At 37.2% G+C, this 27,801-nt stretch overlaps 1 protein-coding gene across 1 annotated transcript in view; it reads right to left on the bottom strand.

The window, feature by feature from the left end:
* SPAG16 (sperm associated antigen 16) overlaps positions 1–27,801 on the bottom strand; it is a 411,664-nt gene that overhangs the window by 156,061 nt on the left and 227,802 nt on the right. Inside the window, exon 13 of the mRNA XM_050899968.1 lies at positions 6,161–6,287. Coding sequence (XP_050755925.1) covers positions 6,161–6,287 — 127 coding nt within the window. The remainder of the gene's footprint in view (positions 1–6,160; positions 6,288–27,801) is intronic.

The following is a 27,801-nucleotide window of genomic DNA, read 5'->3' on the forward strand; positions in this document are numbered from 1 at the left end:
AAAGACAGAGTCATAGTTCCAGTCTGAGGGTTATTCTGGGGACGGCCGCCAAATACGTTTTGAAGGGCAATGGTTTTCCTGCCTCTCAGGAAGACAAAAAACCCCGCAGCAAAACAAGAACATAGGATACTTTCTTGCTTGTATCTGGGTCACTGATCCAAATTGCAGAGTTATATGCTCATTATTTGAAATATTTTATTTTAATTCGCCTTTTTCCACAGAAGTTGTTTTGGAGGAAAGTCAGAATGTAGCATTTTTAAAAATGACAGTGACCATATAAAGCTTTTTTCCCCAATTATTTTTCAAGATTAGAAAGAAATCAAGACATTTTTTCTCAGCCATATGTTTGGTTTTGAAAAAATTGGCACTAAGTCTATAGGAAAGCATCCCAAACAGATTTAACATAAACCTCTTCAAGTTTTACTTTTGTGTTTCGTGATATTACTTCTTGGAGAAAACATAATCTGTATTCATAGCTATTTGTTCTTGATTTCATATTTTACTGTGACTCAAATTCTTTTTCATATTAAGACAGGGAGTTTTAAAATATGAACCCATTATTTACAAATACGTAGAACAGAATCAGGAACACAAAATTTGTTACACTTCATGCCAGGAACTGGACTTATCCTTGCATGTCCCTTATTTATAGCAAAATAATTCAATTACACTAAGAGATTCGAAGTTTGCATGGAAGAGCTCTTCGTCTCCAATACTGACGACTTCAATCTTTGACCTACTTTTGAAGAGGATTGACTTGAACCATAAACTGCCTGTCAAAGATTTTTTAAATGACCCATCCTGTCTATCCACTCAGCTCTTAAATTCATTTCTCTGGAGTTCAAAAGGGTTCAAATAAAACTGACAAATCCAATACCCTGAGGATATTCTGAGTGATAATTTTGTGTCTAAGGTGTTTACTCGGGGATAAATCAACTGGACTAGGCCAAAAAATGTAAAGATGACCAGATCGGCTTTCAAAATAACTCCCTTTGGCTGCTCTGTGCCTGTCTCATATGCCTGATCCTTAAATACTCTGACATTTTTCCTGAATTTGCCTCGTGAATGCCCACTCCAAATGAACAGAGTCATAAAAGCCCCCATCACAGATATGCAGCATCCCTACAAAGATCTGGGTGTTCCCACATACTTTAAAGCTACTGACAAAAAAGTTCTGACAAAATTCATGTTGAAAAACAAGTAGTCTAAAAGATAATTTGTATTTCACTGGAAGAAACAAAACCAGAACAGCTTATTTTAGGGAATTACTAATTTGAAAATTACTAAATTCTGACAAAATCAACACTGAAAAATAAGTGGTCTAAAAGCTAATTTCACTAGAAGAAAGAAAAAAAGGTTATCTAAGGAAATCACTAGTTTGGAACAATTCTATTGAATTTAATCAAGTAACAGTTAACTAGCTTTCAGGCACAATCCAGTTGCAACAGAAACCACAGCAGGGTTGTCCCAATGCCATAGACATCACACGGTGGAGGAAGATGGGCTGTATTGGGAAGGAAAAAATTGCAAGACTGGAGCTTAGATCAGCATCATTGTAATTATTCTACATCAATATGAAATACATAAGCAGCTAAGTCCTAATCATTAAAATGCCGCACCACAGCAGGCAACCTCAGCAGAGAGCTCAAAAACTGGTGTACGTAAGTATTTATTCTCTGGTAGGACACAGTGTGAAGAGCCCGTTTAAATAGCCACTGTCCTTAAATGATCTGTATGCCTTAAATCGAATGCCTTTCACAAGACCACAAAAATGCAAATTACACTGCCCCAAATTCTTGGGGATTTACTCTGCTATTTCTTTGAACTGACAAACAGATCATTTCAGGATCTAAAAGTCTGTGGGGTGGATTATGAAAAGCCAAGAAAGAAAAGTCCCAGGCAGTATCTTACCACCACCACCTGTAACCACTCTGTAGAACAAGGGTGGTGGGGTTGCTGTGGACCACAGGAAAGGTGGTGCCTGACAGCAGGGCTGAGCACCCACTGCCACATCTCCTACCAGATGGGGCATTCATTTGGGTTTCCCTGCTGTTGCCCAGAGACCTAATTGCATGGAAACTTAAACTCTATCAAACCTTGGCTAACATTCGAAAGCCATTAGCAGAAAACGATAAGCAGACATCATGAGTACAGAAGCCTCAATTTATTAGGAAATAACGCTTTAAAAAGGGCTGTACATAAGACCCTTTTTTATCCAATGCCACATTTAAAGAAAAAAACCCTGCCCTAAAGGAACACCCAGCTGCCTCTCGCTTGTTTCACTGCCTACTTCTTCCTAATGTCTTTCTCTGAGTGTAATGTGGCCCTAAAAGTCCAGCTTGCCTTACCATATAAAGTGTGGCTATATCACACTCATGAACCATTTCCAGGGGCTAAGAGAGAACCAGTTTCTTCATGCCCATGAAGAGATACCCCTGCATGAGCCTGAAAGGAGGCTCTGCCCGGATTCCCACTCCCCTCCCTCGCTTTGGGGCAGGGGGAAACTTTACAGCAGTCTTTGAGGAGTGTGATGGCCACAGCCAGGTTCTGGCTCGATGAGAACGAGTTGTCATTACTGGGAGCTATTTGCTGCTGTTAAGGCAGGATTTTGGACAATCTCATTCTGTTTTTTTCCTTTTTCCTCTGAGATTGGTGCCTGCATTATTCATCAAAGACCACACTACCTCAGAGCTTCTAACTTTTGATTGTGCTGTTCAGCCCACAAACTACTGTCAAGGATAAAATTTGATGCAGAGCTAGAACTTGCATCTGGTCACTGTTCCACTGCGCTGTCTTACCCCTATTTAAGTCATCTTTGACCCAAATAGTAAAAAGCTGACATGCTTGACGCCTTCCTGTCTGGATGTCAGGGATATTAGTTTGATAGTGGGGTGGGAATGGGATCCTTTAATTTGTGTTATATGCCAGCAGTCTTCTGCAAAAGGAATGCAGAAAAATAGGGCTCATTTTGAATCACTGGGCTACACTGCATATAGTCAGAAACATATCCTGGATAATTAAAAAATTAAGCTACAAACACTTGAGTATCAGTGACCAGTAGGGACCAAAATGGACAACAATTATCAAACAATATCTCAAATGCTTAGTATTTCACAAAATCAAATAGAAAAATAGAGCACTGTATGAATCTAACTTTTTACAGAGCTGTGCATGTGCTGAACTTCATTCAGAAGAATAGTATCACTGATGTGAATGGGACTGTCCAGTTAAGTACACACACAAGTCTTCTCAAATCCTTGTCGGACACATTCCTTAGGGCATTACTACTGAATGCTGACTTCTAAATGACAGTCACTGCACAACTTTTTCAAAAATGAAATATCCAGTTACAGAACCTGACATTTCAAAAATCAGAAAGCAGATGAGATAGTTACTAAATCAATAAGTTTCCAATATGTAGAATGAAAAATGTGAGTACTTTTTTTCCCCTCTATTTAATTATTTAAGTGTACAAATATTTGGCATTTTATCTGTCTGAGAAAGAGCAAAGAATCAGCTTGACTCAAATGTTATCCAGACAAATCTGACTAGCCCCAAGAAATTACTCATCAGAACGCGGGAGATGCAGATGAGTGGCAGACCGCTTATCATGAGAAGAATTAACCCAGGGAGGTGAACTTGTACTCTTGGGGTCTCATGTTCCTTTGCACCTCTCACATTTATCATTGGACACACTTTGCAATTCATGAGTAGAGATGCTCACTCTGATGTGTCAGCAAGAAAATATTCCGGTGAAAAGCCAGAATATGCTTGTCTTTCTATGGAACTGGCATAGAGAGAAATAAATTCCACAGCTTATCTTGGCATGAGAGCCATCAGCTTTACCGGCAAGAAATTCCTACCAACAAATTGCAGCCTCAGTCTCATACATCTAATCTACTGGGAGTCTAGCACGGCATGAGGATGGTTCCTGTTCAAATCCAACACCAACTCCATATTTTCTCCCAGAATGTTTGGACAGAGCCATAATCATCTAAATACTATTCATCCTTCTCTGTTCTCATTTCCCTATAGGCAACATATATCTTAGGTTTAAAATTACAGTCAACGTGCTGTAGATTTTTTTGAACCACTAGATCTGACCCTATGTTATCCAGAAAAAAAAAAAAAAAAAGAAAAAAGAAAAAAGTAATGCTATGTGTTTCCAAAGTCTGATGGCTGCATTATAGCTTCAGCTTAGTAATTACAAAGATTTATGTTCCATTCTGCCCCAAATCCAGAGCTCATTGTCCATTCAACTTACACTGCTTTGACTTACAGTTCTCTGCATCCATTATCTTTAATAATAAAGAGCTGACTAAAGTTAATGATTGAAGAGCAAGATGTGATTAGTAATATGAATCTAATTTATGAGAAAACAAACCGGAGTATGATTTTCATGTTTCATTAAAATTATCTTAAATGTACTCCTTAATGCTAATTGATCTCACAGAGGTGAGAAAATATTCTGTTCCAAATTAATGGGAGAAAATCATTCATCTTCTTTCTGGAGGGAACATTTAATATCATTCAGTATTTAGAGGGAGATAGCATCTTCACAGTGATTTCACCACTTAAAGTGACGCTTCAATGTGGGCACGTATCTGAAATCTGTAAGATTTCCCACTGAATAGGGAAACAATTCAACAGAATAAATACACAACAAAATACCATATACAATGTTTTCTTTTCACAAAAGGTCTTTCCTATCTTAGCAAAATTACCCAAAGCTGAAAAACAGTGCTGGTGAATGAAAATTGAGCAGGCTTTTTCCATAAGCTTATAAAAGAAAAACTCTTTTATAATTCTGTTAATTTGCTATGAACAGGAGATTCCTGAGACATTTGCAAGATAAAGTTCCTTGCAGGATTTATTGAAAACAAAACAAAGCAGAAACCTATTTTTCCACTGAGTTTTTCACTTTTGTATTTCAATATTTTTTTCTCTTTTTGAATTATTCGTATTTGGATATCAAATATTCTTACAAACCAACACATTTAAGAATAATGAGTCTTTACTGGCTTCATTTTAACTTGTTGTGCTCTATGCCCAGGATTATTATTAAATGACCTTCCATTCAGTCTGTTTCTATGATCCATAAATAGAAATTGCCTAATGAGCATCTCAAATATTCCACTGTCATTTTCATGTCAGTTTTTCTTATCCTATGTTTGTATAGCTCTGATGACAATACCTATTAATACACAGCAATAGCTCTTTGCCTTCTTCCTCTCAAATCCCTTCCATGAATACAACCTTCTCTATTCTGGGCTGGAATCTTGTATCTTTACACTGTTTAAGAAATGCAAAGTGACCATAATACCAACTGAAGTAGCAACTTGAGAATTTCAAGAGCTGCTCTATGAGAAATACCATAACAGCAGCAATAATTATTGAATTTTCTGATGAAAAAGAAAAAAATTCCTCTTGCCTTGTTCTTGTATTCTACTTGAACAGGATTTACATATTTGGTCTGCAAAGCAGCAGGGACAAATACACTCTCCAATGTACTAAATCCATTTATACCTATACCAAAGAATGAAGGTAGAAAAGAATAAAGGAAGGGATGCAGAGTTTCTGACACTACCTACAGTGATATATTATGGAGAAGATAATACATATTCCATGAGAAATCAGCAGTGAGTTCAGGGGGGCGGCGGGGACGGGGGGGCAGAATCCCTTCTAGAGGAAGAATAAATATATTAGACTTCTATGCAGCTTGTGTTTCTCCTATGGCATTTTCCCCCCATTTCCTTTGTACCTAACCTAAAGGACATACCAGCACCTACAAAAGAAGCCCAACAAAACCGACCTTCAGCTGCTCTATCTATTGAGCTGATACAGCACAGTGTGCAGCAATGCACCAGACCCAGACCATCAGTTGCTAAAACCACCACCACCTAATTAAGTCTACCTGTTTATTCAGTGATCTCGGTGTACGTCCATTTGTTGCACTGTGAGGACTCAGTCATTTCAGATGTCAAGGAAATGTTACATGGTGATATTTTTGGTCAGAAGAAAATAGCTGTGTTAGTGAATATTCTATTGCCACATCACCCTTACTTGCTATTTTGATTTTACACTGGCTTTCATTTTTCTCACACCATACATACCACCACTTTGCTTGAATTCAAGAAAGACCAAGAAAAAGACTGCTTACTGTTCTGGCATCCCAGAGCGATAAAGTCTTGTCAGCAGAGCTAGTGAGAACAGTGTTGGAGAACGGAAGAAACTCAATGCTAGTGACTGAATCTTTATGGCCACACATCGTACATCTGCATCTCTCACTGCAAAAGAAAAGAACAGAAATATAGCACTTGCCATTCAGGATAATAAGAAACAAGTTTAGGTAAATTATTAATGCATTTCATGTATCTTTCCTAGCTACTCTTTAGAAAAAATGAACATTGACAGCTATTCATCACCCAGAGAAAATAAAAAACCAAACCAGTTAGTGTTTGCTTCCCAGTAACGAAGGCTACAGTGGGAAGGTAAAAAGAAATGGAGAAGCCAGTTTTAACAGACTGAACTGTAAGGAGCAACAATGAAAGCACCACATTCTGTTGCCTGGGTGCATCCTCAAAAACTTTGTTGATGTAGCATTTAAAAGGAAGATGGATGAAAAGGTAGGATAGGGACAGCACCATTTCCTTTTTAAAGACATCTTCTTCCTCCTTGCTTACAAAGGGTCTAAAAATCTATAGCACCATGCCCACATGCACCCTGAAGAAAGCCAGACAGTGCTGGCAGCCTGACTTTCTTCTCAAGGTCTGCAGAAAGACTTATAGAAACGAAGTGATGTCTGGGAGTTCTTCACTGAGGGTAAAGTCTTGTCACTGTGGACACCCCAGAGGCCTTTTCCCTGAAGAAGAGGTCTCTTACTACAGATGAGCCCCACCAGTAGCCATTATAAGCTCTAAATTCTTAAAGTAGATGTGAGGAAACAGACGTGAACCCCAAGCAACGAGGTCTTTACCATGAACTGTCCACAGCTCAGATGGAATTACTCTGTGACATGGTTCTGGAAGTTCTTTCAAGGCTTAAGACTTCCAACTATCCCGCCTTCTCCCAGCTGATCAGCTATGAAGTAATACCTAGAGGTTTTTGTTTTGCTTTCTTATCTTTTAATGAGTTAATTTCTGAGACAACACTATTGATCCTTCTCAGTTCAGGGTATGAACCTGATACAGATGGAACACAAGACAGGAAGCTTTTCCCATTGCAAGGAACAGAGACACAACCACTATGACACAGCTGTAGAGAATCAGTTCTCTCACAAAACAGTCTGAAGTTGGCTATATAGCTATGATCTTGTAAAAGCTTTTTGGCTTCTGTTTTGTTTTGTGCGTGCACACCAGAGAAGAACGTTCCTTAAACTGGAGTCCAGGAGAAGAGAAGGAAGAGCCCAAGGATGCCTCACCAGGACAACACAGAAGGTACCAAACAAATCTGGGATTATTCAAACTGAACAGAATGGCAAAGGCTTAACTCCTACACAAGCATGTCAAGAGGGGAGACAATTGAAATCAACTCGCATTCATCACTCATTATGGCTGTATACAGGCATCACCCATGCTGATAGGGGTTTCAGTCTATGATTTCTTTAGACATACATGAAACTTCATGAATTTGCAGTGTTCGTATTGTTACATCCTATGAAAACATACAGGTAGGTGAGCATACTATGGAAAAACCTAATCACAGTAAAGTCAGTAGCAGTTCTATCCTCTTTGTTCAGCTGAGTCAAAAATAGTATGAAAAAATAAAAGCCAACAACTCATCATAAATTATTACAGCTTTCAGTGAGAGCTCAGAATTTTATTCCCTGCTCATGTGATTCTGACAGTAGAAACACACCTCCCCTGAGCTGGCTGCTGAATATATCATTGGGGCTTGCAAATTAGATTACTGGGTGGCTCTTAACAGAAAAATTTCTTACAATATTTATTAAGGAAGCTGTCAGCAGGGGGAATTAAAGATGTGATTTTTTTTTTTTTCTTTTCTTCCTGCTTGTATGTCACCAGAAGACTCACAGAGCTCTTGCAGGTTTTGTATCAACAGCACAGAATACCAGTATCTGCAGATCAGATACAGGCCAGTAGAGCTAAAGGGTTTTGACGGACACTACCCCTGACCACCGATCTAACAAAGTGACTTCTCAGGCCTATTTTAATGCCTTTCCATTTCCCAGACTGAAATGCATATGCTGCGCTGAGCTGAACACCAAGCCTGTCCCCACAGAAGGGACAGCAGAAGGGAGATAAGTTGTTTCTGAACAGAAATATTATCCAGGAAATATATTTCAAAGGAACATTAGATTCCACTGGTATCATTTTACAGAATCTATGTTTTTCTATTATAGATAATACATTATACTATTCAGTATTATCTGTTATATAGACTACATGTGTTACTTTATCACAAGGACTCATTTTAAACTAGTCATAAAGTATTGTGGCTGTTAGAACTCGGTGCACAAGATATCTGATATTCATGATCACTTGATATATGACAATAAAATAAGTTCAATAAAATAATTTTTTGTTTCACAGTCTCATGGCAATGTTTTACATCACAGAATATGCCTTTTCCATCTCAGATCATATACTTTTATTTGTGTATAGGTATGCCATTTTTTAAAAGTGACCAATGATTTCCTGCTTGCCTGTTACACTGCAATGACTTTGAGTTGCTGAACAGTTTCTGACAAGCAAAATCCTGCTGTTTATTTTTGTGGGCACTTATTAGTTTTGAAAACTTAGCCAACTTTACATGCCACAGTGTGACAGTGTTCCAATAGAAGAAAAGGGGATATTTTCCTGTAATAACAGGATGTATGTACGACCTTTTCAAAGGCAGGGGGAGAACATCATCTTCAACCTGCCTGAGGGGGCTTGGGGCGAAAGAACACAGGAATAGGAAGGAAAGTAAAGGAAGAAAGAATATTTTGTTTGTGAATCACTGACATAAGACATGGACCATCCCAGGCAGACAGGCTGCAAGAACAGGCTTGTGAGAGATTAATTAGGTGCCAAAGCAGGAAGGCCCATTCAGAATCTCTTAGCAAGGTGAAAATGGACTAAAGTGATGGACCATGACAGCAGCAGAAGGGAAGGAAATGATTTGTACTTTTCCATCAAGAACATAAACACCCAGACCTGATGCAGTTGTCTGTCTCTCTCCTTGCCACTTCCATATCATTGTGTACTGATGAGCGAGCTCTGGCTCTCAAGATTTAATTTACCACTCTGGTAACTGACTGACTGATATTTCTAAGAACCTCCAACTGCTACATAAAATAAACTCATCATTCCTTCCAGCTGAGATATAATTTCAGCAAGACTGTCTTGTATACAAGCTATCTTTTGGTCAGAAAGGGGAACATTTTATTTAGATGTTCTTTTTCCACAAAAAAGAAGTTGATATGAAGGGTAGAGCATCACCCTGTTTTTCATGGGAGCTCATATTTCTATCCAATGGTTCAAGTTTATCTACATTAGAATAGATCTGTAGCAACACTCATTATCTAACGTTTTTTTCTCATTATGAACACAGAGCCTCATGGATGTAAGCTTCACCATCTCTGAACATTTTAGTTCAGAAGAGAGAGGAAATCATCTATGAATCGTAGGTTAGGCATTTGCAGTACTCTTGTTGCTTACATCCAGAGACAGAGAAAGACGCCCTGAATAAATGATGCCATGGTAGAAATACTGCTCAGTAGTTCAGTATTCTGCAGATTGCATTCTGAACCTCATCTCAGACACCGATTCCAACCCTCATCCTTCACCTGTATTATTACTACTTTTTCAACGTAAAACATCAGTTAACACATTTTCTTGACTCATGACTAATTATCCTCAGTGTTCTCTTTTTCTCTATAAAGTCAATTTCCCTTCCCTTAAATCCAAGTAAGGTAATAATGCCCATCAATAAATCAGCCTTTATTCTACCTCGCCAGGTTTCGATTTTTCTCAACAGGTTCAAACAAACATGGACAGACTGTTATACTTATAAAGAAGCACACCTATACCATGAATGTTGGCATTTAAATTAATCATACCATTATCAATATCGCTAGGTCAACAGTGATGGGAAAATTTCACTTGCTGAACTTTTAGAGACTTCTCTTTTGAGAATGGCATTCCAGAATGGTTCATTCAAATTCAAAAGGGCTTTCAGTAAAACCGCATTGAAAACAGAAGATATGAAACATTTCCACTTCCATAAGACTGCACTGAATATTAACAGGCTGCCGTCTCAACACTAATGTACAATAGCAGCCAAATAACGCACTAGTTAGATATTTCATCACCTGTACGATAACTGAAAAGAAAATACAGATAGTGGGTAGATTTCTCTTACCCTGTATACTTTCCTGTCTGCACAGATGGAGTTAAAACTCAGTAAGGACAACAAGCCGGCACGCCCTGATGAGAACATTTTACAATCGCCTGGTACATATTTATTGCCAAAGGCTATACAGGGCACAAAGCATCGGACAACCTGCAGTGCTCCACACCAGCTTACTACTCATTTCCAAAGACACGCAGCAAACCAGAGCGACAAGTGAGATTACATGTTGCCAATTCTTTTGCTATTTAAAAGTGTTTTTAAAAAAAAACACCCAACGCTCAATGCATGCTTACTAGCAATCCTATGAAAACAGGACAAGCTCTGCTCCCTTTCTTGATTTTTTTTAAAGCATGTGGTTTCTATGTTCCGCTCCAGTTGGAAAAATTGGGGGGTGGGGGATGATACCATTTCAATGATTAGTTAGGTAGTCATAGTTACGTATTTTATTGCTGTGCCATATTAAATCTCATTTCAAGCATGGTAATTAAAAGCACCTATACAGCCAATCGAAATTAATGAGATTTTAAGCATGTACTTTTGAGTCAGTGCCTTTACCAAACATCTTTTTACATGCCTTCCAAAGGAATACATTAAATGCACAAACACTCTCAAACTGTACTATCTTTCCCAACAACTACTCTCTTAAATCATCTCATGGAACGAACACTAAACTAAACCCTTTCTCATGTCTATTGAATAACATTCTTCTATGTGACCTGCTACCACTAGCAGGCAAAATGTCAAGGTAAATTACACCACAAAGTCATCTGCTATGAAGGTGGACACAACATTTCTGAGGAAGTTTTGTAAGGTCATACAACCACCAGCCTCCAATCCTGTTATAGTGATACAATTGTAACAGTTAAAAGGAGAATACTTTTAACAAAAACAAATCCTATCACTTTCCCATTATATGGCTTTATCTCCAAGATGTGTTTAAATTAGGCATAGAACTTTTCCAGCCAAGATCAATGGGCAAGTATAGCAAATGGGCTGGCTTAAGACATTAAAATGCCAGTTTGGTTTATGTTGTTATAAATGCATCCTATCATGTCTTTACATTTTATGACCTCTATTTTATTTCTAGGTAGCTTCACATATGACACATCCAATTATTCACGTCAAGAGTGTAAAACTACCAGTATTTCAGTAAAAAGTGCCTACCATCATTTATGACAATGATTTTTTTTCTTGACCCATTATTTCACTAAATGTAACACATTTTATAAGGCATCGACATGGGAGGACACTTCCTCTATAAAGTACATTTGTCTCTGAAAAGATACATGCCAGTATAATGCTGTCAATATGAGCCACTTTGTTCAATTATTACTTATCTTCAGTAGAATGAAGCTCTCTTCGAATTGTGAACATTCATTTGTGCCCTCTTTCAAACTAGTGTTTGACACTTCGAAAATGCAGTGCTAAAGTATATACTACTACTATTTTTGTGAAAATGTAAACATTTCTTCTCCAATATTTATAAACATTTAGAAAGAAAATATAAATTAAATCCTTCTCTGCGTAATTTATTTTCATACTCAGGACTCATGGAACATTTTAATCTTCGCAGTCTGAGTGCTCTGCAAAACAAAGAGCAATCCCCCAATTTAAAAGCTGTAAGTCAGGGTTTCTCTAGCAATGGTCAGTTTGCAGAGTTACTCCTGAATTATTAAATCATGTGAAGTCACTTTATATTGTTGGTTTCAGATAATTCTAATTGTTACGCTTTTTAAATTCACCGTGAGCAGAAGCAGGATTAAGTATTAAACCTTCCTGTCATCACTCACATCAGAGACTGCTTTGAGCTCGGTCAGGTAAAGCTGGCTGAATCACACACAAGCATGGTGTGTAAGTCCTGCTCCCACTGAAAGCAGCACAAGGTTTGCCACTGATGTCAGTAGGAGCAGAATTAGATACAGGTTTATCACCACAGGAGCCTGACAGCTCACACTTTTGGTCTAGTGCACAGTAAACTGAGCATGTAAAAGGAAACTGATCTCTGAAGCAGTATGGACTTAACTGGTAAGTTCAAGGGTGCAATTCTTTCCCTTCCTCTGTCCTTTTCCTCCTCCTCCTGCCAGAAGCAAAGCAAAGGCTTAGCAACTAGGAAGGCTTAGCCAAGGAAGAACGAACCTCAAACATGACATAAATGTTTTACTAATACTTTCTAGGTATATAAACAAACATTACTCATCTGACTCAGCAAGTTTACAAGTCTGCAATAAAATATTGTTACATCTGTTTCTTAGACCTCCTTGAGAAACATGAGAACTTAGGAGTCATACTCTTAAAACACCAAGGTTCTGAAATGGATCAAATTGCTTCTTTTAATTAAAAGGACATAAGTCAACTTTAATAGTAACATTTTTGTCTTGCTTGGTAAGTTTTGAAAGGCTGCAGCAATTTATTTGTCAGAGTGCAGATTTCTTCTGTGAAATTTAGCAAGTTCTTTTCCCCTTACTTTTCAGAAACTGAACTGAGCATGGCAGCTTTCCTTTAACACCAATTTATAAAGACTCAACAAACCCCTTACCATCCCTGCTTCAGTTCCTGCTGAAATCAGTAATAAAAACTACAGTGATTTAGTGGGTGAACAGATACCACCCTGCTGCAAGTGGGAACTGTAGTCACAATCCTCTTCTGGCCCTGCTTGTATAAGGAACACCTTTCACACATAGGGCAGGCTTTTGTGTTCACACAGGATGCAACTACACCTTCAGGTAAGCCCCCAGCCTGGACCGAATTTGTCTAACATATATTTTAGCAAGACTCTAAGAGAAAACTGAAAGGCAATGTCTGAGCATGACTGGCCCTTAACTTTGGATCTCATTTTATGAGGCCTGAGCACACTGAGCGCTCCCTAGCCCAGTCTAGTCCCGCATATTTTGGTGTTCAATCTTGGAAGCACCATGTAAGTGTTAAAATCTACCTACAGCATGAACGTGGGCCAAAAGCAAGTCCATGATAGCGTGCCCATAAGCTTGTCTGTAAACCTTTCCTCCAACTCAAAATACTCAAAATACAAATATGGGCTTCTCTTATTCTGTGGTACCACCTCCACTAGCGGTGCACTGCCTTGCTACCATTCACACATTTGTGTGCTGTTAACAAGCTACTCAGTCAACAGCAACACCCAAACAGGACAGGAAAGCTATTTTGTTGTGTTGTGTTGGAAATGTCTTTCATCTCCAGGGACCTTGCCTCCTTACATATTTTGCTGTTCTAAAAATTACTTTGTCCTATTTCTATAACTTGAAAGAGCCTCTTCGGCAAACAATACCCAGAAAGGGAAAATTGAACATACCTGAGAACACAAAAAATACAAAAAAGCACACGCAGAACAGAAAAAGAGGGCAATGCATTACATTAGATGAAGCCTAATAGCTTGAACTTCAGAACCAGCAAGGTCTAATAGTGAGGGACATTTGGTCAAAACTCCCCTAATAAATTTATAATTAACCAGCAGAAAGCAATGCTCCAGTCAGATTCCTATTCTGCAATGAAATCAAATAACAGCCAAATAATCACCGTCCTTGAAATAGTGTTCTATAAATGCAAGAGGTTGAAAAACTTCATCCCTTACCTTTGGGATTAAAATGCTTATTTGTCTCAATTCCTTGTAATTTATGTAACAGAATATGTATTACTGGAAAAGTAGCCAACTATAACACTGCATTTATTTTTCTGGAAAAGCTCTACTATACGTATCTTAGTAGAAGCTGTGTATTTATTGAGTGTGTGGAAACTTCCACTACTAGTGAGATACTGATCAGCTTACTAAGACCTATCACTGAGAAAAAAATACTCTCAGACAAAAAAGCACAAAGGCTAAGTTTTAAGGACACACTGGTTGCTATGGTGTTGAACATAGACTTGACTACCTGATGCTAGCCTGAGAAATAAGAACCACCCTTATTTTCTACCATTGATTATTGAGCATGTTTCTGCATAGAGCGCACACAGATAGGGGCTGGTTGGGTTTTACAGAACAAAAGACTTTCACAGGTACCATGTTTGGTTAGAGCTATCTAGCAAAAGTAGACAAAAAAGAAATATAAGCAATTACATTATGTTCTTTGAGTGATTTGAATATTGCTCAAAACCAGGATCTGTTTTGATAAACACTGAGAATAATAAATATGATTGACAATAGCTTTATATGGTTTTTATGAGTGAAAAGCGCAAATTACTGAATTAATAATATTCTACTTAGGCTTTCACTGGAAGGTGTGAAAAAATAACAGTGTATGCCAATAATCTATCTCCTTTTTTATTGGCTTGAAACATGAATAATGAATCTGCACATTATTATACTGAAGATTTAGCCTCTTAGCGTCTTACATTTCTTTGAACAAGTGAAGTGTTGTATAAGAAGTATTATTATTTGTATCATTTTCTGCTTCCAGATAAAGGGGTTTTGGTATGAAGCTTAATTTTTTTAAAAGGAAAGATAAAACAATAAGGCATAAGACCTCTACTTAAGAATAGTTTAGTCTTTTTGTTCTAACTTTCCCCGTTAACAGTATGATTTTATATCAATATATTTAAACCTATACAATCATGGTGCACACCCAAAAGAAGTGTCATTGTGGATACTGTTCTTCTCATGACAATGACAAGATCAGACTGATTTCTAAAGCAATATAGCGATGCTGTAGAATCCTTTACAGATGCAATCTGGAACTAAGCATATCTTTAAGTGTTTTCTTAAATGTTCAGCTGAACCCGGACCAGAAGACACATCACTTTGCCAAACTTAGCCTAAAAATAGCAACAGAAATTAGTACTTCCATAGCTATCTCAGAGACACCAACAAGCGATCATCATGAGTTGAAACAACCATTTGTTCATGTGTAGCTCTTCTGGACTGAGTCACAGTAGCAAGGGAGGCCAGAGAAGCCTGAACAGCCTGAACTGCTGCTGAACGGCAGCACACCATATCCACCCTAACAGCAGAAAAAGGGTTGCAGTTGCCAGGTCTGTCTTCAGGAGGGCAAGGAACACTTTTAGAACATTTCAGTTGGTTCCAAGAGGACAACTGCCAAGATTAAAAGTTTTGCAACGTAGCACACACATTTTCATACCAGATTGTAATTACCTTCATTAATTACATTTACATGAGCCTTCATTACCTTTTACTATGTAGGTTCGGTTGAACTCTGTACATTGTCAAGGTATCTTTTCGTTGAAATTGGGCTCCAAATCAACTTTGATAATTTATTTCAGCTACTTCAGCTTGAACAGAAGCATGTTACTTACAATCCGAATTTTTCAGAAGTGGGATGCATTTTTATATGCTTCAAATTTGGATTATTTTGCATTTGAAAAGGGCCGTATTTTCCTAAGGTTAGAGTCAGGTCAATAAAAACGACTTTGAAAGTCATGGGACAGGAGCAAGATTTAGTCATTTATATCCAAAATCTAGATCTTAACAAGGGCCCTTTTCAAGGACCATCTTGGTCATATAGAGAACCTTATTCTTGCTTGTAACTATCAGTAAAAGACCGATATCTGCGAATGGTCCAAAGTATTTTCATCCTGACAATATTTAGCAATTTGTAATCTCTCTCACCCCTGAACTCAGTCAGAAACAATAAATTTGTTAACACTACTCTAAGGAACTCAACTTAGTGGGCATTCCCAGAACATCCGTAACATATACCTCTGGAATTTGGACCCCACATAAACTGCATTGGTACCCACTCCTAACATGATGCAGGAGCACACACTCTAGATTCCTCGATCAAATTTCAAAATCTAGGTTTAGTTCTTCCCTCTGCCTCAGGAAAGTCAACACCCATGTATTAAACCATCCGTTCATGGCTATAACTTTCTAACTTTTTCATCGAGTCTGACTATGTGCAGAAAATAAATTTAGTCAGCTGAAGAAAAACATTTCTGCAGACCAACGGTCACAGCACTCAGAGTGACAAGATCTGAAGTGGTCCCCCTCCAAGGTCAGCTCTTGTATTTCATAGTTATTGAATAAAATGCCATTTCAGTCCCTAGGACAGGAACTAGAACACAATCTTCTCTTCCTCTGAGATGCCTGGCGCTCTCTTGCAATATACAGAAAGCATAACCATCTATCCCAGAATTATTGACATCAATCGATAAGCAAGGTGCACACAGGCTCAGAAAGGTACGTGGTGATGCTTATATTATTTTTTGACTCTAACCTTTGCTCAGCACTTTCTGCAAATCAAGCTTCCTTAAGGGATTTTTTTGTTGGACAGTTAAAGACGGGAGCACCAGAAATTACTTATTGAAAACCATAGCCTTATTTTATTAAACAATTATCTCCTACTCCCTCAAGGCATATGGGTACTAGATAATCAGATAAGCGCAATCTCAGTAATAATAAAATAGATCTAAACCATTTAAGCCGACATTAAACACTGCAGCACTAGTACGAGCATGTTTTCTGCTCAGCAGTTCTGCAGCCGAATAAGCAAAGTCTTGCTCTCTGGTGACAGTGGGTTATCCTCAATTATCATATCAGCTGACATCAGCATTAAACTGATGTCCTGTTTTCGCAGTCAGTATGTATGGAAGCTGCCATGTTTTTATTATTTTTGCCCCCCTTTTTTTTTTAATACAAAAACTTTACAGGTAAAACTTCTGCCTTTTCTGGCTAACCCTGAACAACTAAATCCAGATGCCTCTTAATTCATCCAAGAGCTTACTGCTGTTGATTTTGAAAAATAACAGTATACATGTATTTTGATGGATCACTGCCAAGTGATTTAATTTTGTGTGTGTATATATTAATGCTTATGTTAGAACTGTTCTATTCAAACAGCTTATTGTACGGTTTTAGGCTTCTGCTCTTCAAGTAAAATATTGGGGAAAGGATGAGCCATCTAAACTCAATATTCAGATCTCCTTTACGGTGCATTTCAAGCACCCTGAAGAATTTATTTGTCATTTCTTCCATTCTCTTCCTTTTCATCATTTATTTCACTCTTCTACTTGATTACGTTAATAGATAAAGAATATGGCATTATATGCACAACTACTGACTGGTCACACATAACACAGAAAATGAGAAATGTGACAATGAAAAATAAAATTTGAAATATCTTTACACCAGAAGACCAGATAAACTTACTATGCTATACTGGAATGCACATTTTCTGTTGAATCCTGGTATCTTACTGTGAGGCTGATCTGATCTATTTCTTCTAAAAAGTGACTGACGAATGTAATAAATAATTGCTTTTTGTAGGATTTTAAGTCTGTAACAGTACATAACAGCACATTTTTAACAAATGCTACTCCTGTAGCGCTAAAGTCTAAAATACCTTGCCAAGCCTGCTCTGAGTTCATCCCGTAGAAATCTATCATACCATATTCTCTATAACTTTGCACATTTAGGATGAGATTTCCAAACTTCCCTGACAATGCAGAGTCTCAGATTCATATAGCTTTTGAGTGCCTAAATAATCAATTAGATTCTTAATGGGATTTTCAAAAGTGATAATGGGCCCACTCCAACAGATTTTCAGTCAACCCTTCAGGCACTTTAAAGATCCAACTCTTCGTGCACATTAAATGAAGGGAGCCCACCTTCTAATATCTGCTTAGGTGAGAACTTTGTTACGTGAATTTACCAGAATCAGGCAGAAGCTGACAGGGAGAAGACTTGTCTCACTGCAGAACAAGAAGTGACTCTCTCAGGGCTTCTGTTTGCTAAGAGTTGACGTTAAACTGCATGAAGGATGACCTAGGTTTTCACTGTTTCTAAAACAAAATTCTTGCCTTCCTTCCAAAAAAATCAACTGTTGTAAAACTACTGACAAAATGGAACAACTGAAACAAGAACTATATAGGAGACCAGCAGAATAAATCTAGAGAACTCAACTACATCCACAAAGTTTTTATAAAACTGACTTAATTCAGCTATCAGCCCTCAAAAAAACCCCCAACAAACCCCCCCCCCAAAAAAAACACCAAACAAAAACTCCACCATTAATTTACCTCAGAATCCATTTGCTGGTCTAGCTTTATAGTGATGAAATTCCATACAGGATAGAGAAAGCAGTACCAGAACGTCATAATTTAATTTCACCAGCTTCTTAATTTATTTTTTTTTTATAGGAGATTAGACTGACACCTCTATATCTTAATCCCAACCCATATTCAGGAAGACTCATGTAAGCAACATGGGTAACTTACACTGTTCAATGCACACATAAAGGGACTTCCGCAAGCTGTGTTCCTTGAACATCGCATACAAATGCATTAGGCACCAAAACTATACGCACACCATGAACGATTCTACCAGAAGCTGTCTTACTGTTTTCTGATATATAAAAGAAAATGCCTTTATCAGAAAAGTCAGATAAAGAAAAACCTACAGTCTCAAATTAAAAAATGCAATGACAAGTGAATGTTAGAGGCCCCTCTTTATTTATTACTATTTTACAAACCAGGAACTTTAGTGCTTCTCATTTTCAAATAAAAAACTATTTTATAAAAAAAAAAAAAAGAACAGTCAGCTGCAATAGTGCAGAGAACCATGAGAGCCTGGGCCAGTACTGTGGTATTGTAAAGTAGTATGCAGTTACACAGAATATTAATGGATGGGTTTAAACTACAGAGTGCAGATTCACTGCATAAAAAGCAGTGTTACCCTTGTTGTATGTTAGTTTATTTTCTTCCATATTTTAAATTTACTGAAATGCCTTTAAACCTATTAAATGAGCAAATCCTTTTTGAAAACAGTACAACATGGCTGAAATGCAATAAATATAAGCACTTTAATATTTAAGTGAGGAAAATGAATTTCAGTGTGTTTTCAAATTGGTTTTCTTCAGTGCAGAGTTTCTTTATTTGTCCAAATAAAATGGATTTGAGTGGGTGGCAGCTTTAAGGAGATATGCAGCACTATTCAATGGCTTTGTGAACTTGGGAAGATATTATGAATAATGGATTTGCTGTGCTCTTAGACACAGAGCCACAACAAAAACAATATCATTGTAGGTTCTCTAATAAGCAGCTGCTGGAGTAAGGAATAAAAAGCCTGGCCTACTGATTTAAGCTACAGGTGCTAGCATTTTTGTTCAGATCATTGTAGCAAACTATGGGACTGGCTCTGTGTTTTCAGCAGGAAAACTACTCAGAGTGTGAAGGGCTAAATTCCCAAGGCTACCTCCCACCACTCTGATTTGCTGCTTTCTTCTTACAAGCCCATTTTTATATTATACACCACCCCAACACCCCCCAGAGCTGGAAAAGGGCTGTATTTCCGTCTGTCAACAGCTGGAGGAAAAGGTTAACTTGAAACACATGCACAAAATGTAAGACTGCTGGTTTGGTTTCCTCCTTCTATAGATCTGAACATATACCCCCCTTCTCAAGGGGAGAGAGTCCTTTGCTTTATTTAGTAATTAATTTAAAATACTTAAATTTCATCAGCAAATTACTCACTCTGAAGCACAAATGGAAACCACATCCAACTGTTTTCAATATAGAGAGATTTGACCAAAACAAATTTAAGAAGTGTACCTCTCGGTCCTTTTGAAAACCATCTGGCCTCAGTCAGATAGAAAATCAGAATAGTCTGGGACATCCAATCCATTCCTAACAGTGTGCAAGTTGTCAATGCTCGACACAGGACTGGAAAATGTAGCAACTTCTCTGAGGACTGGACACTTCAGAGTAGGAGGAGGTAGGATATCTGCCTATTGAGGTGGGATGATCTTATGCTCATTTTCTTCCCAAACTTGCAAATGCAAAACCTGTTCCCTTTACACGCATAGGTACATGAAGTATTTCCTCATATTAGTACATCTAAAAGCGTATTGAAGAGAAGCTCAGTAATCAGGATCTCAAATTCTAGTCCCAAAAGCCCAACTGGTGTATTTGATAACCAACAGATGGGTACTTGCCAAGATTTTAATACTGGCATTGTAATTCTAGAAGTGACATCATCTTATCTTGTTGGTAAAATATCTCCAGCAAGTCCCTACTAAAATCTTCAGTTGCACATTGCAAAGCTTAGTTTATACTATTGCTGTAGGTGCTGAATACATAATCAAAGTATTGTCAAGCCATGAGTGATAACCTGATAAGGATTACTTAAAAAGGTTGACACACTTAGAATTAGGTTTTTGTCAACCCGCAGTGCTAGCTGCTTACTTCACACCTAGTATTGCATACTGCATCCTGAAGCTCTTATTTTCATCTTAACCTTCCAAACACAGTTAGCTCAGACCTATATTACTATGAAACAAACTCTGACATGAAAAAAAAAAATATGAAAAGGGCTTTTTAATCAGCAGAACATAACTGCAGAAAACCACATATAGTATTTTTATTTTCTTAGAACTTCAGAGGAGAGATACAAGTATAACTTCAACTATGTTCACACTGTGCAGCTAAGTGGCATGCCCTTTATGCAACAGAAATGGTCCATGACTATCTGCTCTGTATTAAATAATTCAGAAATTTTGTTGACATTTTACTGCAGTCTCAATATTAAGACTCCATTATCTAGAATTTTTGTTTTGGTGACAGAAATATGTTTGAAAGAGATACTAAAATATAAAGAAATTCATTGGTTTTGCATCAACTGGATAATTCCAATACATATTTAATAGGTTTCCCACAGATACACATGCCTTTGCAGGCTCTGAGTTCAGTAAATAGATGCATAAAAATTGTCTTTCAGATGGTGAACTGATTCCTAGCTGGGAAAGATATTGGCCAGTCTAGAATGAGATTTTTGCATGATGTTGTGTCTCAGTTCACATCAGAAAACCTACTCTGAATATCGGAAGTGCAGAAGGGAAATTGCCAACATTTTTGTTTTCTTCATCCTGATCTTCACCTCCGTTAAGGCACACACACCCCCCCCCCATTTTCACGAGAAGCATCAGACTGGCTATGTAAACAGTTCAAAGACTTAATCACTTGTATTGTGTCGATATAAGCTTTATAGCTTTCAAAGTCTACTCTGAAGATTCTGAGATCTGGCTCAAAGAAAAATCCGCACAGGGTACAAAAGCAATTGTAGTATATGTATGTGGTCCTACCATTTAAGGAAATTTAAGATTTAGGACAGAAATGAGCCCCAAGTTTTTGAAAACTGTCACTAAGAAAAGAAACCACTGTTGGGCTGAAAACAATATTCATTCACATTTTAAGAAGGTACAAACACAATTCAATGTCTTCCAACTTCAATAAAGGACCCAGGAGACCCTTTTTGTATGTAAGAAGTCATTGTTTAAGGATTAAGATGTGACTTGAGTTCATATTCCAGCTGAGGCTAATCAAAGATGAATGTAGTTTGCTTTAACAGGATACACATGGTAGACAACTAGAGTTCCAGCATTTGGGAGAGAAAATAATCTGGCAATACAAGATTTTGTGTAAAGTCTGAACCCTTAAAAAAAAAGGGGGGGGGGGAGAGAGAAAAAAACAAACCCCAAAAGTATCACACCCCCCCCCCTCTGAAGACTGCCCTGGAGCCAGAGGACAGGAATTCAAACAACTGGAATTTATATTTATAAAGGCATCCATTACAGCAGACTTTCATTGTGAAATCAAATGACCAACTCATCTCATTTCAAACCAGAAGACATCAGCTAAAAATAGTTCAACATTCAGGTGGATATGCCTATCAAAGTACTGCTGCTTATGAATAGTAAGATGTATTCCTGTTCTTGTTAATTCACTGGATATACAAGCAGGGAAACAATCTACAATTACTTGTGTTGCAGCACACTGTGATTTTGGGTAACAGTACTCCCCTTTAACATGTATCACAGACTATACATGTAATATTTGCACTAACTGCTACTGACAGGATATGGCTGTGATGATTGAAATACATCATTTTAATGAACTGTTGTCTTCACTGCATTCTGTAATAATATCTGACAGCTTTCACTGCTGTATGAATTACTCTGTTGGTACAATTCATTTTTGTTTTGGTTGAGATACTGTAAGACAATATTTCTAGGAAAACAGGTTAGGTAAAGAAAGACTGCCAGTAACGAGGGAATGGAACATGAACGAGAAAGAAAACAACCGGATAATGAGCCTGGATACGTAGTGAAAAACTACACTATGACTTAAAATATACTGAATGTCTGCAGCGCTGATCCTTTGCATTTGAATACTGAAACTGAATGTAGGACAGTGGAAACACCCTGTCAAGATCTGAACAATATTTTGCAGAAGCCATAGTTATAATACCTGCACACTTGCAAATAAGACAAGGAATTCAACTTGCACATTGTCAAAGAGAGAAAAAAAACCCACCTGAGCCCACTACAGTATACATGATCAAAGTGGACTAAGTTTTCTGGACCTGTCAGCTGGTTTGGTTAAGATTTGATGGAAGGAAGCCTAAGTATTACCTTCATAATTCATCCTGCTCTTGAACTAGCTGTCAGGGAATCTAGGAGGCATTTTGACAAGTAAGGTAAACCAAGTAGAAAGGTGTCCAACTTACAGAATATCACATGACTTTAGCAGTTCAAACAAATAAAACATTCTGCTGTCCAATGGGAATCTCTCAGCCAACTATACATAATTTAGGAAATTTGTGCCTCACTGGGCTGACAGAGGGCAACTAGAACATAAAAAACTCCAACCGCATCTACTAAATTTCTCCAAGCCATAATGGATGCTGAAATAACAGAAGCAAGGAAACCGTTGAGATAAGAAAAGGATACATCCTTTTATGCAAATCAAGTGCAACTTTCTCTGCTATCTTTCCATAAAAGAAGATGGAAAGCTTATGTAGGTAACTGATTGTAGAGTTCAGATAAGCCTACCAGAAATACTTGCAGAGATGAGAACTCAGACATTTCAGAAAGCAGCTCCATTCACCACACCCTAGTTTAAAAAAAATGAAGTCGCAACTTGATTTTTTCCCCCTCCATTAATCAAAGTGCTGTATATTTCAAGACCAGTAGCAGAAACCAGAAAGCAAAGCTCTGACATTTCTGTCTTTTCAATGCTTTAGAAAAAAACTCAAAGTATTTTTTATATTTTAAAAAATATTGTCATTTTAACTACTAAGAAATTCAAATATGCTTCTTATGTACAAGCTAAATTGCCTTAGACAGTTCCAGTAAAAACCAGAGAACATTGATTTTTCTAGACATGTAGCCAACAATCACCAATACAAACATTTCAGTGGAAGCTACACAATTCCTGTCATGTTTAACAGCGTAATTCCACAGAGACATGTTTCTACTGTGTCCCAAATGGTGATTAGTTTATGTCACAAAGTGTGAAGGCTGACAGTCTTTGCAATATCGCTAACAACATATGCTGTTAATTTCTCTAAGTAAATGTGTGCTTTGAACATTGCTATGCAACTGCAAACAAGTCCAGCATTGCTTTATCACTACATCCTTTAAGTGATAGAGAAATAATCATATAAACATATGTTTCTCATGAATCTATATTACTACTGAAAATCCAATCCTGATTTTCTTTCTTCTCACCCCGTAGGAAAGTTTGAAGACAATTCATTTTGACATTTTTTTAATGTTACCAAGGAATGGAAAGTTAGGTTTTTCATGATGGCTTCAGTAGTAACTCACTATATGGCGTTGAGTAAAGCACTTCACCTCTTTGCTTAGTTTCACCAAATGTAAATAATTGTATCACTTGCCTAGTTTAGGCATTCCATAGGAATTAGGTAAGACTCGTCTGGTTTTTTGGACTTGCAAATACGCAACCATATTAAACATTTCTCATTATTAATGCCTGTTGTCTTGTACTAACTCTGTAACCTGATTTAAATAAGTTTACAATATGGAGTTCAAGCTACACTTCTTGATTAAGTTTGTACTTCAGATTCATCTTTTTCAGTATTACAAAGATTAAGCCATATTTTCCCCTTAACTGAACAGCTATGCTTTGGATATCATTTTTTCCCTGATAATTCACATCTTCAAATTGATTTTTACAATTGGCTCTCTGGGAATTATAACAACTAGGTTTTAGACTTTCTTAGTCCTGAAAAATGTGTTATGGAACTCTAGCATAATTATAAATTTGGAGACTGGGGCATAGGCCTCATTTTTATTTGAGGGATTAATAGCAGGTTGTCTCTCCAGTACTCCTCAGAGGATTCCAAAGGGAATTCTCCTTTATCAAAATGGCAAGCATTTCCTGATGTGCTGTCAGGACAGACGTTACAAACTACCCAAAGATGGTCCTTCCACATTTCCTCTGAGTTTTTCTACCTGCCTTCTAATTTCCTGGAGGTCATTTGTCTTTTCTGAAAATAGATTAGCTTCACTTTTACTGGAATCAATTAAACATGGTATCTGGCCAGAAGAGCTTGTGGCTTCTGTCCCACTGGAAAGCGAGTTAGATAAGTGTCATCTGAAAAGGGGTATTTTGACAAGGACTGGTTATACGCCCTCATTCTGATTCAAAATGTGAAAGTATGGCTCCATTTTGAAACTAGACAATCTTTATGAGTTTCTTCAAAGGAGATTTTATAGAGTCCTGATATGGATACATTTGGTGTGGTGATAAATAACTACAAATCTGGTAGTAAATATTTCATTTAAAAGCTGTCCATTGCCTAAGGGAAAAACAAGAAAAAGAAACAGAGTGTGAACGTAAAAGACGTCAGGAGAAGTTAGGCTAAACTCTGTGCCTTTTCACATTGCTCTGATTGTACAAAGCAACTAGTTTGACTAGCCAACTTGGCAATTCAAGCAACATTAACTAACTTCTTTATTGAGACTAAAGCAAAAAACCCCCAAACCACCAAACAACCAAAACTATAATAGCAGTTTAAAATCAACTTAATCTCTTGCACTGCACAGTGTCAAGATGTGTTAATAATAAAAAAAGTGCAGCATCATCATTGCATGGTATCAGTCCAAGGAAAGCTATAGTTGATTAGCGGCTTCTAATTAACCAAAATCCATCCCTGCTTAATTTCTTTAAAATGTATACTAACCCTACATTTCCCAAAATTAAAATGCTTCTTATGAGAAGAAACAAAACTATACTCAGCAGTTATCAAATCGAGAGAAGTTATAACAGAAGCTAAGAATCTTAATGTAAGCTTAAGAACAAAAGAAGGAATTATTTAAATAAATTAGGAATTAATTTATGTCATATACACCTGACACTAGGTAAAGAAATGAAAATTCCCAGTCTTGTTGTACAAAAGCAAAAGGTGTCAACAATTATTTTTGTGTATATTTGGAAATAAGTAAAAGAATATATTAATACCTCAGTAACAAGATACTATATTAGTGGTTGTACAGGATAATTAACAGTGATTATGATAGATCAATTACTTCTTTAATTTGCACCTGAACAAATGCACCAAAGGATACTAGTAATGACTGAGGATTGATGTAAACAATTACATTTTTTAGAATTTTAAAATAAAATTTTGATTATGTGAGAAATTTCAGAGAGCTAAACAAATGTTACTGTGTTAAATGAAAAGTAAAACAAATGAGTGATGATTAAAAAACAGCAAACAGAAAGCAGCAATGGCTCCAATTCGCAAACATTTATTCACCCTGAGGTCTGCTGCACGACAGTACAGAATTGCATTTCTCTGTGGCCTAATTCTGCCATATTTTGCACTACTGAAAGAAACCAGAGAAAAATGGAGAACTGGTCCAATGACTATATAATGGATAAACTGGAGGGAAAAAAAAAATTCTGAATGTTCTGCCTTTGGTGCAAATAATTTCAAGCTTAAAGCATAAATAACAATGTTTGCATTTAACATACAGTCTACAGCATATGTTTGCAAAACTAAATAACCGCCTGTGTTTATATGAGATATATGATGTTCAGTTTGATTTGCATATCAGAGATCAGGCTGTAAATCTCTGACGATATTTACAGTTGGATAATTGAAATTAATCCTGCCAAAATTATTTTGACAGTCCTGAATTTATGGTCTGAGAAAACAATCCTGGAACTGTTTGCCGAGCTATTAACATGGCTGGCTATATATTTTCAATCTGAGCTGTGCTGCTGAATAAAAACCTGTTCACAAATTGTAAGCCTCTTCCTTTCTTCCCCCACTTCGTGTTCAAGTTGCTTCCTGTAATCATTAAGAAGATGGGATAACCTTCAAGATACCAGATATGCCTGTGTTTTGCTGGTTTTGGTTTTTTTATTTTTCTAACCATGGCAGGTACATTAGTTACCTTTCTTCCCCACTCTCCTCCAGATGTTATGCCATTTTCTTTTTAATTTCCTTTAAAAGCAGCCAATTCTCCCAGCAGAAAGCATCAAGAAGTTCCAACACCAGAACTCAGACTCCCTCAAATCCTTCAGTAACTTGGATCATGGTTGCGTCTCAACATGTGTCTGTGTCTTACGGGAAGAAGAAAGGTGCTTGGATTTTTGTTTGTTTTTCTGTTTCGTTTTTTCAAGTCGGATCGTATCTTTAAATAGAAGGCACATAAGTTGTCAAGAAGAACATTGTTAACTACAAAGTTACCTCACGTTATCCTCCTGGTAGGAATGCCATTTGTGGCTAGATATATGACAGAAACACAAAAGAAAAATGCTTGTGAATAATATCCATTGGAAAAAAAAAATCAGCAGTAGTTTCACCTTCTAATAAAACAAAATTCAAACAATTAGCAGGCTGAATTTTCTTATCATTGGCAAAGAATTACATAATTTATTGAAACTGTTGGCAACCTTTTCCCATTTAAAAGATGTGGCATCTTGTATTCTTTGGACTCCAATAACGGATTTGATGATTGTGAAAGTTGCACCTTGGGTTTTGGTGCTAAAAGACAGCGAACAGCCTCCCCACTTACTTGATACCAAGTTTTCAATCACAGAGAACTCCATTGTAGGTATTTCAAAAGCTATGTTTTTAGATAAAAAAGTACATTTCTAATATATAAAAGCAGCTTTTTGAAGTCAGGAAATAAAAAAACAACTGCCACCCATTACAGAAATGGATGTATTTATATTTGTAGCATTTATTTACAACATATCTTTTTTAGAAAGGTGGCAGTGATAGCTTTGACATTCATCTTGCTTTCTTTTCCCCCTTACAATATGCTGCTTTGCAGGACCATTCAATTTGAAAGCAGGCATCCATCCAAATATGTAATATTAAGGAAGAAAGACAGCTTTCATTTATAAAATGTTAATTCCTTATTAGTGGAAAGAATAAATCACTAGATTAAGCAGAATAACTGTGATCACTATTATCCTACCACAAGTATGTTATCTTGTGCTCTGTCCCCTGTTCAGAGCTTGTGTCCACTGGCAGACACCTGGAGAGGGAGAAGTCCAAAGATGACAACTAGATAAGCACATATTCTGTGAGGATGGAAAGAAAGAAAACTTTCTAAGCATCGAAAACCCTCGTGGAAAGCCGGCTCCACCTTCCCGTTTTGTTGCACACACTCAGACTGTAAAGGAGTCTGCAGGAGGTTACATATTTATATGGTACCTAGCACA

This window comes from Gymnogyps californianus, chromosome 7 (assembly GCF_018139145.2).
Source record: "Gymnogyps californianus isolate 813 chromosome 7, ASM1813914v2, whole genome shotgun sequence".
Classification (NCBI taxonomy): domain Eukaryota; kingdom Metazoa; phylum Chordata; class Aves; order Accipitriformes; family Cathartidae; genus Gymnogyps; species Gymnogyps californianus.